Below are 16,315 nucleotides of genomic sequence, written 5' to 3' on the forward strand. Positions count from 1 at the left end.
GCGTTTGATGCCCACCCACCAGAAAGCAGATGGCCGTTTCCGAAAGAAAAAAAACCCACATTTTGGGAATGATTAGAATAGTGCAGAACACACACACATAGAAGTACTTGGGTAACAGTTTCCTCGCTGAAAGCAAAACAAGTTTTTAAAAGGAGCTCGTTTTCGAGAGGAGAGGCCAGGGCAAGAGTGCAGGGGCTTGGTGACCAGTGCTTCTGTAGTCCTACCAGAAGAGGCTCAGGGTGTAGGGATACAGTATGTTGGTGTCCAATAGATGCAAGTAATATGGGGTTGATGGAAAGTTTTAAGCCCCTTTCAACTACTAAACATGCAAATTGCAGTGTTTAAGACGGTGTCTTGGGACACTTATACACCCAGCGCAAGGACATTTAAATATGTTTAGGTGTAATAAAGTTTTAAGTTGTTTATAAAGTTCACCTTTTCATTCAATCAATGGATTATTGAAAACCAAACATGTAGATTTATTGTTTCAAAGACCAATGTACAATATATAAAAGAGAATCAAACAATATCATGTAGGCTTATGCATATATTAATGTTTATTTTATTAATGAAATGGGTCTGACATTTCAATACAAAACTCCCACATAATAGAAGTTCACAGCAACATCTACGTATGGGCAGACCATCTAGAATTGGTCTGCATCAGATAACCAAGCTGCTTTTTTCTCTCTATTATAACTTAATTATGCAAATTGTCTTTGGCATTATGCTCATGGCACTAAATACTTAAAGAATACAAATACATTTATACAAAATATATTAAGATCTCTTAGTTCACAATAGTATTTCTTTTCTTGTAAACAAAGCCCAAAACAAAAATAAACAGTAAGCAGATGTGAAATTTCAACACAAAGCACTGACCAGCAAATGCATTGCGTTGGAAATAAGAAAATAAGGGATTTCCAAATTTTAAAACACACAATCTCTCCCATCCAGTTCAAAGGGGCCCTTAGAGATAAGACCAAACTGCGTTTCCACTTAGAATGCTCAGGTCGTACAAAGACCATCTGCACTTATTTGACTATGTCCTTAACCTGTGGAAGCCAGGAACTGATGCATTTGGAAGACATAAAATCAAATGCATTTGGACTTTTTAGTAACCACTAGAATCTTATTTAAATAAAGTATTTCACAAGTGAATTTACTAGTACTTTCTCTATGTAGTAAACTTTGTTTCCAGCTGCTTACACATTATAAACCAGGTTAGGGTCACTAGAGTAGCCATATAGCAATTCTCATCTTAAGAGGTCCCTGGCCAGAACAGGGTCATTACTGAGGGGGAGCAAGTAAAAAAAAAATGCTCGTTAGAATGCTTACAACTTTAAAGTGGGTCAAAGTATAGATAGCCTTTATCCCCTGAGACATTCCAATGAGGAAGAATTTCACAAGATTAGCCACAGCTTGCCTGAAATAGGGAAAGGCATGCATGGCAGTTGCTGCTTAAAACCAGAAAATGATAACCTACTTTTCCCCTGGCATTTGAACAATTGGGTTTCGTGAAAGGCAACCAGTCATTTCAGAGACTACACTCCGATGTTAATCTAAGGAGCATTCCCCAGACAAAAACACTCAAATCCAGGTTTTTTATTATTACTGCATTTCTTAGAATTTGGAAACGAGATTAAAATATGGCCAAACACGTAACACCCTAAGTCGAGCTTCTTTTCTCCTTCAAGGATAAAGCAAGAACTTTGTTCTAGAAAGTTTTTGGAAAAAACAGGAGTTCCTTCTGTTCAATGTGAAGAAACAGCATTATTTGCTGGTCTTCAATAAAAGCAAGTAAAAATATCTTTCCACCCATCAAAGGGGACTTGCTCTTCTATACCTTCAAATTTGACCTCTTGCCAAGAATGGGAACTCTTTTTTGCTGTAGGTCTGGAATGAAGTGTATTGGCAGAAGAAAAAGGAGCCTTACTGCTTAATGGGAGCAAATGCAAAATGGAGCCTGGTCACACTCTCAGAGACACAAACCAAGTAAGGGTTTCTGGAGGATAGTAACAAGTGCACTTCAGTTACAAGGGCTTTTGGGGAAGTTTTCATGAAAACATATTTGAGATGTGAAATTCCTGAACACTACAGATAGCTTGTTTGACAGTTTACAAGTGACATATATAAATTACATACAAACATACATACAGGAAACAAGATAAAAATACACATTCAGGGATACTTAATAGCTAGACTGCAAAGATAGCACACGGCGCACACACATACAAGCAGCAATTATAAATATTTTTTCAAAATATTTACAAGTTATACAATCCGTCAGCTGCTTTTTGCAACTGTATGAAATACTGTTCAAAGTACCTCAAAGATTCACAGTGTCTCTTGCACCAGGCAGATTAAAAATAGTATATCAAGCAGAGGTCCTTTTTAGCGTAGGTAAACACACAAGGAAAGCTCAGCTCCTCTTCCGTGCTACACCAGTCCTTTTTCCTGCTTTCTGGAGCTCGTCTTTTTTTCTACTGAAGTGTTTTGTGTAGTTAAGTACATAGTTGTTTCATTTCCAGGAGCGGCACACAGTTCAGAGCATCCGTTCGCAACCTCTTTCCACATGAAGTGCAGAACTTTGTTTCTGGTTAAAATGCAGTAGGTTCCTTCCTGGAGATGTTATTCACCCCTCCCCCAGAAGAAAATCACTTCTCTAGATAAGAATTTCAACTACTTCCACACCTAAATTATCCAAATTCTTGTACATATTAATGGGTGTCAGTTGTTCCACGTTATCTGAAAATGGAGGAGGAAAAAGGAAAAAAACGTGAGCAATATTTACACAACAGTATGGCTCCTCAAAAATCTTAAGTGTTTTAAGTAGGTCTCTGATTTGTGCTTGTTGTGATATTTGCATACCCACCACTGAACTAGAATTCTAAAGCATTATACCATTCTTGATGTGTGTACGTCTGCCCAGTGCATTGCAAAAACCTTTACAAGGGAAAAACAATCTCGTCCTCTAAAAACACTACTTAACGCTTCTATCTCATCTATTCTGCATAGCTGGAATTCCTGGAGATTAAACTCTCCTGGTGTCTGTTGAGGCCCATGGCTGTAGATGGGGGAACCTTTCCAAGACTGCAACTAGTCAGTGATCCTCTGATCCAGACAGATCCAGACAGAACTTCGGAGTCTTCCAAAGAAACATTTGACATCCGACACCAGAGGCTGCCTATCGGTTTTGGGTTTTCACCACAAATGTTATTCAAAATGCAACTCATGCAGGTTCCAGCATCTCATGGCTCTGTAGTGTCCCAATTTGATTATGGTCTTTCTGTGGTACTTGTAAAGTACACCCCAGTGCATCGCAAAATTATGAAAATGTTCATTTTTAGAATGTGGTCCAATTTGTGGAATAGCTTTCAGTTATCCACTCAAAATATTCAAAATAAAAGAGGATTAATTGCTCTTTGTAAAATACATATGGCACAGAGCCTTCTTTAAAGAGTGAACAATCAAGAACTAAAAACGAGTCCCACTGCCTTCCTTAATGTTTTAAGCACTGGGAGCAAGCGACAGCTAACCCTGAAGTGGATTGTGTCCAAGTCCAAATGCTGTACATACCAGAGACGGGAACAGTGCTGGAATCCTCAGTGGCAGCAAGCTCAGAGGTAGCAGGTGACTCTTGTGAAATGTTTTCCGTCTGGGTACAGCCATCTTGGCTACAGTGTTTAGTGTGGGTGGTTGACCGTACTGCTAACGTCTGATCGTCCGAGAGGCTTTTCACTGCAACACAGAAGGAAAAGCAGGTCATTAATGGTTTCAAACAAATGCTATCCAATAATAATTAACAATTACAAAATAATTACAAAAATGTTTTTTGCTTCCTAAAGTTATTTCAGTTCACCAGAATAAGATAAGTCAGCTGTCAAACGCTCACCTATTGGGTCTCTGCTTGCCGCGTCCGTCGCCTTGTTGGCAACAAGTTGGCGGCTTGGCGTGTGCCAGCTGTGGGCACTGGCAGCGGCAGTGATGGATGGCACAGATTTGGCGGGACGGAGGCCTTGCTGCTCCCCCTTGCTGGGGTCCCTGCGGGAGCGCTGCTGAAGGACCTTGATCACTGCATCCTTCTCCAGGAGCTGAGCATGCAGGGCACGGATTCTGGGAAGAGAAATACCCATTCGTTCAGCTCCTTCAAGACACTTGTCCAGGTGAGGGAAAGCATTGGGTGCAAAGCAGAAAAGATGGCACATGACTGAAGTCTCCCTGGATGTGCTGCTACTTCAAAGGGCCAGTTTAGAAGAACCAATCGATCTTAGCCAGCATATCTAGGGGAGACCTTTCCTCACACTGTGACTAAAATATGGCTAATGCTCATGCAGGGTAAAGCTACTATAGCAGAGTTAAAACCCTAGGTCTTTACCGGTTCTCCATTTCCTGGTGTCGGTGATTGGCAGTCAGCAGGTCCTCGTTGAAACTGTTGTTGGGGGAGTGCCGGGGCGAATGGTTGATGATGGTAGTGTCCCTGCAGAAGGAAGGGCTGTTATAAAACTGAGGAGCAATACAGTTCCTGACTTGATCCTATGCATGACCAACTCCTATCTTAAAATACTAAGCAAAGTTGCTACGAGACGTGTTAAAAGTACATTCCTCTGCTTCTGCATTCTAGCATTGTGTCAACAACCATTAACAACTCCCAACTGCCGAAGGAAATCTTAACCCCATCGCTTAGACCTAAAAGGGGCCGTACTATTCCATGACCTATTCATGGAACTCAACGGCTCAGGAGCCATGCCTCAACAAGATGAGATACCGCGACTTCTCCATTTGTTCCAGGGTGTTCCACACACGCTTTCCCCAGGCCTCCTGCCCCCCCTCACCTCTGTGCAGCCGCGGTGGCAGCCGCGTCCATGGCAAACTGGCGCATGGTGCTCTCCTCGAGGTACTTCTGCTCCCACTTGGTCATGTCGGCCTCCAGCGCCAGGATGCGCTCCTCCTTCTCCCGCAGGCGCTCCAGCAGGGCGCAGGCGCTGAGCTCCGAGGGAGAGGCCGAACCCGGGCCGTGGGTTTGCCGCTGGGGGAGGGGGAAAAAACATTTTGGTTGATACTAAATTCCTCCCCCTCAGGTATCGCCATCTTGTTCTCCTTCTTAGATGGAGACACCAATTTTAAAATAAAGAAACTGCTATCATGCCTGCTGTCTGAAATGGACTTCAGTCGTACGTTTTAACGAACCATTAAACTCTAAGGCCCTGTAGTAGGATGTGCAATTATTGTGTTTTTAAGCAATTAGAGTGTGTGTATATTAGAAGAAATCTATGGCGGCATAGTCTTTCAAACACTAAGTCAGCTGAAGCGGATCGAGGTAAAATCTCCAACGATGCTGTCGGGTTGGTCATGATCAATCCACTCCATATCCAGAACGGCAGATCCTACCTGCTGCGCCCGCAGCATCTTCAGCTCCTGCTCCAGCCGGGTGCGCAGCCTCTGCTCCAGCTTCTCCCGTTTCTCACAGGCGGCCTGCAGCTGGGACAGGGCGTGCTGCAGCCGCTCCACCTTCTCCACGTAGGCCCTCTTCCTGCGCAGCTCCTCTTCCAGCTGGGCGGCCTTGGACTGCGCGCTGTTCAGGGCCTGGTCCAGGGCCTCCAGCCGCCGCCGCTGGTCCTCGCTGGTGCCGCGGAGCGCCGAGACCTCCCGCTCCAGGCGTTCCTTGTCCCGCTGCTGCCGTTCACCTGGAGGGGCAGCGGCATGAGGTCACCCGTTCCTTTCCCCGCCCATTTCCATTATGCAGTAGCATGAGGACGTTTATAACTCCCATGTATTTGTTCTGAGAGGAACTATTCAACATAAAACTAGAGATGATAGCAAGACAATCCACATCAGGGGAACAACAAACGCGGTGTTCCCTTGAGTGCCGTTTCGTCTAAGGAAGCTGGTCTCGCTTCCTGCTCTTCAGCCACAGAACATGACTAAAGCATTGAACGCTTAGAGAAACATGCCTGCCTAGCGTGTTGGGAGAAACCACCACCAGTTTCACAGCTGGAGACCTGAAGGCCCTCAGCGCAGATACTGTAGCCATTTTGTGGGCCCAAAACTAAATTGTGCATTTGCCCAATTAACACAGTGAAACAGCTGTAGGTAAACCACATGAACATCCCACGGACAGATGAAATACAAAATTCATCCATTTAAAATTGTCTGGAATCGATTTATTTTCCTTATTCCGAGGAAACTACATTAGTTGTTCATTTCCAGTTGCAGTTATTCTTTTGAAAAGGTCAAGGTAAATATCTAATCCCTGGAACAGTTAGAAATTTGTTAAACCCCCCACCTCTGTCTGTGTGCTGATTACACAATCTACATTCCAACAGTGCCAGGGAATGCAGACTTCCTCTGAACCTTTTATGGTGTTGACTTTCTGAACAAACATCTATTGCATTTCATGCTTGAACAAGGTCAGCAATATCTTTACAATTTGCTAAATTTTCAAGGAGCAAATTGCATTTCCCTTAGGAAATATACCATGCAGTAGTATTTTCCTTTAAAAATAAGGTTTGGCTTTCCTAAATGATCTATGAGCCTCAATGTTTCAACTATTATTTTATAATGTCTCAGTCTTCAACGTTATGTACACTATGAGAACCATATTAATTGCATCAGATCAGCAGAGCATTTCAATGCGATTAGGAATTTACATTGTGTAATGCTGCTCATCTGCATGGTTTAGATTCACTTCACTATGATGTGGTTGCTTTCTGATAGAGCTGGAAACAGGGTAATGATACAATCCCTCCTGGTGATTTCACAGTTAAACTACATTGTTTACACCACGTTAACAATTAGTGGGTACATGCAGGGGGCCAGGTGCCTGTCTCCTCTTTCAGCACTAGGTATAACCAGGTAACCAGTAAAAATTGAGAATATATCCAAACATTTGGTGAGAGTAGGTGGATTATTTGCCAAAGCAGTTGCATCAGCCAGAAGTGATATGTTAAAAGGGGGAAGTAACAGGAAACTAGCACAGCAACCCACCCCCACCCCATCCACATGTATACCTCTGAAATGCCCCAACCTCAGGGACCACAAACCTAAGAGGAGGCCAACGCAAAAGGGGAAGAACAGCACAGCTAGAAAGTCAAAGCCAGTACCACAAGCTCAGCCCAACAAGCAAACAAAGGAGCTGTTTGGTTAGGGGAAGGGAGGGAGTCTGTCCTGTTCTACGGAACAGCCTGAATTACCTGAGGAATTCCAGGAATTCATGCCACATTTATTGCTGCTGTGAATAATGACTGCTGTTCAAGTGCCAAGAGCAGCTCTCAGTGGAGTGGAAGAAGGATCAGACTACACATTAACCTACCCCCCCACCCCATTCTTGGCATGTGTACGATTGTGCACACCATTTGTATTATCATTCACTGCATCGATAGAATGCAGATGTAAAACCACACTTAAAGGAACAAGATGTCCAGAACGCTTAAGTTGGATGAAGCTGGATCTGCAAGAGTGTTACATAAAGGCCATACAGCCACCTCACATAATGGATGGAATAACGCCATATCTAGAAATGGAGAAAATGTTTCAAACTTCTCCTAACTTTTACATCACACTCCCCTCCCCTTTGCAACTACAGCTCAAACCGACAGCATACGTTTTAAGAGCTTTTAATATCACGTTGAAACTGTACAAGGAGTGCAAAAGAGCACACCCCTTTAATAAAGGCAGTTTATTTGTTAAGAAATGGTAACATAACTGACAGGACAACTGTCAGATTTAAAAAGGAGTAGAGAGCTAAAACCTGCTGGAAAGGTTTCAGGAATATTCTCATGGCACAGCATAGCTTTTTCCCCATTCCTCAGCACAGTACACATATAAAAACAAATCCACCTTAGATTGAAAACAATACTTGAAATGTATGAATATAATTCAGTGTGAAATTTTTACATAAAGAATGTTTTGAGGAATGCTTTGTTTATGTCTAATTTAACAGCACTTAACAGAGATATTCAAGGATTAAAATGTGTTGCTTTTTGTTGGCATTAGATCTAGGAAGGAAATTCCAAAGATTCCATCTCCACCCCCCAAGAAAATTGCTCCCTTTTTGGTGCTGTTTACGGACGTTGTTTTGATTTTTTGTCTGTTCCTTCTTTCCTCTCATTCCAATGAAACATTTATGCACAAGTGAGTGTCAACATAGACTTTGGAACAAGGAGACAAACCACCAGATTCCCGAAGCCAAAAAAGAACACTACAGACCTTATAATAAATTCTCCTATGTATTTACAAAAATATTAATTACTTAAGAGTCTAGTGTTAATCAGATAACTGAAATACCACACCATTGTACCTCAGTTTGGTTTTCTTAAAATATAACCACCCATTTCCACAACTACTTAGCATGATGTATTTTAAGGAATGAAACAGCATATATATTGAGTACTGTGGATCCACAAAATAAAGTGTTCATAGCCATCTAGTATTTATGGGTGAGACTTCAGGTCAATATACAGACAAAAACCACTGTTGCACTAAAGTTACTCACTTTGCTCTAGGAGTTTGGCCAAGACATCTTGGTTTTGGTCTGAAGAAGCAGCTTCCTTTGCAGCCAGCTGTTTGCTAGCTGTTTCCAGGCGGTCTAAAAACAGTCAAAGAAAGCAGCTGGTCAGTATTTTTCTTTAGTAAAATCTCTAGATACTCTTATAGCACTTCCAACAGGATCATGGGCTGATCATGGTTTTAGTGCTAAATGTCTCAAATAAAGCAAAGATTAGGGGTTAGGGGATTTGTGGTTTACTTTAAAAGCATAAACATTTGTTTTTCAGTGAGGATCCCAGTTTCAAAAGGGCAACACATGACTAGTCCCTAAACTTTTACATCACTCACAGTTACTCGATTTGTTAGATGTTTCAAGCTGACAAACTGGATCTCAATAAGCATACATCTTTGAAGTGCTAGGTAAAGAACCATCCAAGTGGGACATTTTAACATCTACTTTAATTCTTACCTCTCAGGTCCCGGTTAAAATCATGTAACCTTTTGATCTCTCCTTCCAACTTGTTTCTCATGGTTTTTTCCAGAGCCTCGCGTTTAGCAGAACCCTTCATGAGTGTCTCATAAGCTTCAGATATTCTCTGGATTTCCATCTCAAGCTGGAGAGGAAAAATAAAAGGATCCCAAATATACATGTCAAACTCCAAAATTCTCATGAAGTAATCATAAAAACGGACAACAGTTTTGGTTAACTGACCTCTTCACACACCTAAGTACCTGCTGAACAAACAAGCATGATCCTCGCATTTTTCCATTTCAGGTTCAATGTCAAAAGTCACTATCTGCACTTTTCTAACGTGTCCACAAATGAACAATTGTGGTGCAGATTATTCTAAAGGGTGTCTTGAATCAACATTCCTAACAGCAAAGACATCAGTTCCAGGTGTTCTTTTGAATAGGCAACATGCCAGCGCAGTGAGGCAGAGAAAAGAGCTGGCAGTTAAAACCATAGAAGCAGCCACAGCAGGAACATTACTCAGACATATCTGTTTGGGCACATTTACTCCACAGTAGTAGAGAGCCCTGTTGTGTAATTTCTGAGGTTGTAATTATCATTCTTTTCATGTGAGAAAGCAAAACCAGAAACTGAGATGCATATTGTCAGAGCTAGAGAATGTCATGCTCGTACACACTGCTACTTAAAGATATGAGAAGCAGTCCAGAGCAGATAAGAAAATGTGATATGGATATGGGGAATAGAAGAAAAGTACATTCACTCCCTTGAATGAACACCATCAGGGTTAAATGTTTTTAAAGATCATTCATCAACACAGAACATACAATGAAAACTCTTCAGAAGGCTGTACACAGGAAATGCTAGAAATTGAACTTTTCGTAATCCTTTTTCCCCCATAAACTAAGTTATTCAAAAGCTCGCCTCTCCGTGAAGTCACACTAAATAAAAATGAAACGATGGAATGTGAAAAACTGCTGATGACATGCACACTTTACAGTGGCTGTAAACAAAATTCCAGTAGTTTCATAAAGACTTGTTAAAAAAAGCTAACTACCCAAAGGGACCACAAGGAACTCCCCAATTCTAGAAGCATGATGAAAGATTATTTTTAACTAGGTCTGAAGACTCTTTCAGCTTTTTCCAAACCTCAAACTGTCCCGTCAATTCACAATGGGATCTCTGAGCCCAAGTCGGATTGTTATAAAAGAAGAATGAACAAGAAGCAACACGTATGCAAGTAATATGGGTGAAAGTGAAAGAAGCCTTTCAGTCTGAAATAGCAACTGTTCTCTGCAGCCTGCTGCTTTCTCCTAAATCTCATCAGCTGTGGCAAGGTCAGAAACCCTTCACTGCAGTCTGACATCTTTTGGATTAGATGTGACATCTGCAGGCACTCCAAGCACATGCACTTATTTGCCAGAGGTCCTGACAAAAGTCTAGTTTATACACTGAGCCGCCTTTCCCTTTTTGTAGTCAAACAGCCAGTCTCCTAGGCAACAGCTGTTTGCCATCCCTCAAATACAGACACTGCTTTTAACCGAGACTCCCTACACAGAGATGCTGAATTCTTAAAACGTCTCTTCCCTAGTAGTTACAGAACATATCTGGAGGAGCTAATCTTATGTGCACTGGAAGAGCTTGGCATTCACTGTGGCAGAAGCTTTTGAGATGCCATACCTCCTGGACTCTGCTGGAAGTTCAGGATTCATGCAAGCCCTGGAATTATGATCTCGACAGACGGAAGAAGATTGGAAAAAGTGATCTGAGAGAGCTATAAGTGTAAAAACGCCTTATGATCTTAGACCTTTAAGGGGCTGAGGCACTGAGTTTAACAACTGTGTAATACAAATGATTTCATTTATATATTTATATACACACACACGTATGTCCTAATACTTTACAAATCATTGTCTTCTGAAGATTATAAACTAAGGGAGAATGTCTTTCTCCCTCTACAGGTACCAGTGTCTATTGTAAAGATTTTACAATAGAAGCAGCTCTGTCTTTTTAGGATATTTTGTATCTCTTATTACTTAACATAAAGGCTTTTACATGTGCCAAAGGAGACAAGTCATAAACACTGTGATCCTTCCACTGCGCACATTCCAGCGTGGCTTCAGAGTTAATCTCTCTGGTATTCAGTATTGGCAAAGACCGCACATTTAATTTCCGAAATCCACACCCGTTATAAAGCACACAAATGCGCTGAAGTCAAAGACTTCACACAAAATACTGAAATAAACCAATTTTGTTTCCATAAACATGACATTAAGTCTCTCTTTTGGGGCTTCATGTGGTTGCTCAAATTATGTTTAATGAGTTCCTGATTGGGATTTTCCTTCTGGCCAAATCGGAAGAAACTCCTGACTCTTAACAGAATCACCAGCAGTCACATTTCCATCACGGTATATTCATTTATAGAAATACTGCGACCTGCATTGACATGCTTTGAAAAAAACAGGTTGAAGACTCAGTGTTTAAGTCTCATCGAAAGGTCTCAAACCTCTATACCTTTTGGATCCTGGCGGCCTTCTCACTGTAGCCTTCTAGATTCCGCCTCAACATCTCATTTTCCTTCATCAGCATTTCCATCTGGGCTACATGGCTGTTTGTAGAGACATTGTGAGCGGCCATGAAGGCCTCCACACCTGCAGGGGTCAGTGTAGATAAAGGACTGTGGCGGAACACCTGTGGCTGAGTCTGTAGATGCCTACAGGAAAGAGAAAGGTTGATTTAATTCTCTCCTTTACATATCCACGAGTTGCAGCCCACAGTAGTAAGATCAGCAGGTTCACGTCACACTCCCATCCAACCCACATACACACACAAAAATACAATACAAGTATGATGGGTTACATTTTCTCTCGGTGCCTCATCACATTAGGGCAATCAAACACCAATTCATGCCAATGGCAGAAGCCACAGAGCAGGTACAATCACGCCCGCAGTGAGTTTAGATTAGACAATTTCATAAGGAAAAAAATAGATGGCATATAATATCTTTTGTTATATGTAAATGAATATATATTGTTAGGTTTACGTCACTGTCAGACAATTTCTTGCTCTGCTTGTAAAGGCAGGTTAGTCATAATGACACACGCAGTAGAAATGGCCTTGTTCTCAGACTTATCCAGCTAAGATAAGTGCCAACACACTTTGCTTGCTGGATCAATGCTGAGGAAACTAGTGCAACATTCCTTAAGTGTGCCACCAGCCAAAAGGAAATCCAGTCTAAGTTTCTTGTGAAGATTTCTACTTGTCTATCATGAAGAATACAGATATGCAACAACATGTTTCCAGTGGTTCCACTTCAAGTGCTTCGAATACTCAAAAACATTTCCCAGGTGCATTACAAAAACCCTTTGAGATGAGCAAATGAGTATGTGGCTACAGGGGATATAAAGTTCTCCTTGGCTCCATTTCTTCCCATAGACCATAAAATAGTTCATTGTTAGATAAAAAAAAACCCAAGTGGTTCTATTCAAAGACAACTGCTAGGGTAAAGCCCACAGGTGCGACTTACCTGTGAGACTGCGAATAGAAAGGGGGAGGTGGCGTGTTGTAATGTCCATGCTCCTGGGAATGGCTAACCATATATCCCGGAGGCTTGACCAGAAACGGATATTCGGGTGGGGGGCCTCTCTGCTCAGCAGGGTGCTGCTGGGCGCTTGGGGCGTGGTGGACGTGATGCTTGGAGAGCTGCGGATAGCTGTGCGAGGAGCTCATAGCCATTTGGTTTTTCGCGCCGTTCCTCTCCAACGAGAGCTGCAGAAGCCTCTCGCTGAGAGACCGGACGTGCCCCCGCTTGAGGTCTCTCAGACCATCGTCCTGCAGGACGTCGTCCAGCATCACACCGCAGGCATCCCCCTGGCCCCTCTGGGACGCCAGGTACTGCGACTGGGCCTTGGCCTCTTCGTAGGTGGGCAGCTCCTCCCCGTGGAGCTGGTAGAGCTGGCGCAGGGAGCTCTCCGAGTGGTGGCAGTCCCCCTGGTGCTCCTGCCCCTGGGGCTCCTGGCGCGCCGACAGCTGGAGAAACTGGGACTCCTCCTGGGTCAGGCTCTCCACGGAGGAGCGGGGGCTCCCGGAGCCCGCCCCCCGCAGGGCCTGCTGCTGGATGGCCAGGAGGGCGCGCGTGTCCGTGAGGTTCCCGTAGCGCAGCTGCTCCTGGATCAGCCGGTGCAGGACCGTGCTGGACGAGTCTTCCGCCGTCCGCATCGCGGATGCTGGCTTGGCGAGGCGAGTTAGGGCCGGGGACGAATCGGAGAAGTAGCCTCAGATCTGGGAGGAAAAGCAAAAGGACAAATCTATGAAAAAGCAGCCTTTGGGCCTTACTAAATAAAACATTGCAAGATATTCAATTATCCCTTGGTATATCCAACAAATTATGAAGTAGAAAAAAAATTGGAAGAGCGTAGCCAAAATATTATAGTTACAGACTAGATGAGATTTCTATAGAATGGTTGATATGTATGATTTAATATGAAATAACATCAATACCAATAATAAAGATAGTAAAGCTAGAGGGACCTTTATTCTGAGTAATTTGTTAGCCTGGCTAGAGGCCAGCTATAATTTGAGGCACATATGTTTCAACAGAAAGGCATGTGTCCCTTGAAATGCAATAAACATCGGGTTCCAATTTTGGGTTTTCTGTATCTTATTTTGTAAAGGTATGCACATTGCGCTCATTCTCCCCCCAGATGATTTTAGATCAGGGAAATAAGGAGAGCCAGCTGCGAAACTAAGCCAAGCAGTGCTTTGTGAAACTGTGGAATCTCTTTCCCTTGGCCACATGGACCCCCGATACAAAAACAGGGCACATACCAGTCATGTCTCTGTGGCTCTGCGGCTCTGCGTGGTCTGCCTCTCAGAGAGCATCGCCATAGCAACAGCACGTTTGCACCTCAATATCACTGAAATAGCCCTCTAGCACCCAGCCAGCTTTATGCGTATTCCGTGGCCAGGAACTCGGCAAAATGTTTTTAAAAAACTCCCCAAGACCTGTTTTATCCCAGTATTCACGCACACTATACTCGGGAAACGTATCCTCCTCACCTTTCTACTGAAACGAAGGTGTCGATAATTACTAGAATTGCGTACTTGAAAGGAGAAGGTAACTTGTTTGACATTTCAGAAGGCAAGAAAGCCCCACTGGTAAAAGCTCTCTAGAAGTGGGCAACAACCTTTCACGTGGAGATCTTTCCCTTCAAGGCTCCACCAGCCAATTCTAGTTGAAACAATTTATTTGGGATTTCCAGCTCATTACATTAAAATACATATATAGTTAACATATCAATACAGAGATTTGAAATACTAAAGCACTTTGACAAAGGAGGCAGTTGTTAAAGAGGAAGTCTTGGCACTGGTCTGTCCATTACACAGCTTCCTGCGGCAGGCGCCGCTCTGTTTCTACATAACTTACTGTGCTGCTGTAATGTGCGAACTATACGACTTGATAAAATCCGAAGTCTGGGAAACGAACACGACAAAAGAAGAAGGAAAGGGGAAGTGTAGTCGCCAGTCACATCTGTACGTTTAGAAAAAATACAAGAAAGACTCCTAATGTTTCCAGCGCTTGCATATTCTGTTCATTCGAAAACACGCGTTTTTTATTCAATTTTACAGCGTGAGGCACTGTACTGAACGCAATTATGGTACAATCTAATTCGCCTTTACACCCGCAGTGTTTATGGGGAAAAAAATCAAATTTCCCCACTTTTATTGTCTGTAAAACATCCCATGCCGAACGAAAAAGTGTTTTACTCCTGAGAATGCAAAGGGTTTATTTCACTGAGACTTCAAAGTGAGTCTAATCGGGTTAAGGACCGACCCAGCAAACATCCAGATGAGCTGCGAACCTTCCCCGGATTCACGTCTCGAATCTCGAATCGCTAAATATTAAACATGAACCGACACAATAGTCTCCGCATTTAGTTTTGGGAGACAATACTGATGGTACAGTCTTTATGGCCCTCATAGATGTATTTATTGCAATATGATAACATGTATGCCAATCTTCCCATGCCTTTGGATACTTTAGGTTAGCTATTCGCATCAAATACGAGACTAAAATCACTCAAATAAGTTCTTCTTGCTTAAATAATAACGTTCGATTTAAAATCGATACACAGAAACGCTATAAATAAGTTAAAATCTAAAAATGAGTTTTACCACTGAACAAAAATGAGAGAAGATCGCAAGTGACCGGTGAAATAAGAGAAAGACGATAAAAATAAAACTCACCCTTTCACAGTTCCATTAAATGCATAGCAGAAGGGAGACGCGTGTAGGTTCTGTTCATTAAATTCCAGATTATTGAAAGTAATCCTGTATCTGTTCATTGAAAGTAAGTTCAGATACGTGCGTGTTCGCCCATGTGTATGTATTCCACTGTTAATAAGTGTAGTTACGCTCTGTGGATTTGCCTGGCGTAGACTGAGCCAGTTTAAGAGCTCAGTGCGCTAATAAATAACTGAGGGCTGATTGTTCACAGAGGCTGGAATGATCGGAATGCGAGAGCTCCAGGTTCCTCTGGGATCAAAAGCAATAACAGACTACAGCAGCTCGTTGAAGCTGCCAACCCCCCCATACAAACAGCTCGAACAATGAGCCCCGATTCATTCGTTTGTGTCGTTAAAAGTGGTGTTAGTGCTGCTTCGGTTTTTGAGATATTAGAAGTTTTACTGAGGGGAGTGATGTCACTCCTACACCAGCAGCATCATGGTTGAACTGAAAGTCGACGAGCAGAACCTGAGACCGCAGTGGAACAGGGAAAGCACAGTTCGCAGAATAGCGCCAAGCCCTGAGATGAACATTTGTCGAAATACTATAATAATCACTGAGACATCAACCCAAATGAGCAATATTTTATTTATTAACTCGTTATTTTAAAGGAGCCTTTGGTACTGTTTAATTTTTATAGTGTTGCTGCGAACAGAACACTATAGCAAAACAGTGACAGTGGATTAAATTGTTTTGTTTTAGTAGATGGTAAGAGCTATTAATTGCTTTCTGTGTCTGCTGAGGGATGGGAGATCTTCTCCTTTTGAAATCATGAGGTGGATTATCTGTTCTTGACGTGTGCATGTATGAATTAATGGTAAAGATAAAACTGTCTCGAATCTATTAAACCATGGACAGAGATGCGTCTTCTCATCATTTGAAAAAAAATCAGGTGAAAGTTAACACAGTGCACACATTTTCTGAAAATAATAGCGAGACTTAATATTCGCGACTGTGTTAATAGTTTTAAAAGGTGAAGAGCGGGTTAAAGAACACATGAATCTTAAAAGGTTAAAAAAGACAGAAAATCCTTAGATAAAAAAACTGATGTTTATTAAGTTATTTAGTGCTCCC

The 16,315-nt window shown here is 42.4% G+C and overlaps 1 protein-coding gene across 1 annotated transcript; it reads right to left on the reverse strand.

Moving 5' to 3' along the window:
• Positions 1–534: 534 nt before the first annotated feature.
• amotl2a (angiomotin like 2a) lies at positions 535–15,639 on the reverse strand. The gene is made up of 11 exons (XM_088616654.1): positions 15,203–15,639; positions 12,483–13,237; positions 11,471–11,669; positions 8,957–9,101; positions 8,495–8,587; positions 5,392–5,687; positions 4,836–5,029; positions 4,379–4,480; positions 3,896–4,116; positions 3,580–3,741; positions 535–2,748 (listed from the first exon to the last, which is right to left on the reverse strand). The coding sequence occupies exons 2-11, from the start codon at positions 13,172–13,174 to the stop codon at positions 2,666–2,668; spliced, it is 2,187 nt and encodes a 728-aa protein (XP_088472780.1). The 5' UTR covers positions 13,175–13,237; positions 15,203–15,639; the 3' UTR covers positions 535–2,665.
• Between the last annotated feature and the right edge of the window lie 676 nt (positions 15,640–16,315).

The sequence above is a fragment of the Lepisosteus platostomus genome, chromosome 2, assembly GCF_059453375.1.
Source record: "Lepisosteus platostomus isolate fLepPlt1 chromosome 2, fLepPlt1.hap1, whole genome shotgun sequence".
Lineage (NCBI taxonomy): Eukaryota > Metazoa > Chordata > Actinopteri > Semionotiformes > Lepisosteidae > Lepisosteus > Lepisosteus platostomus.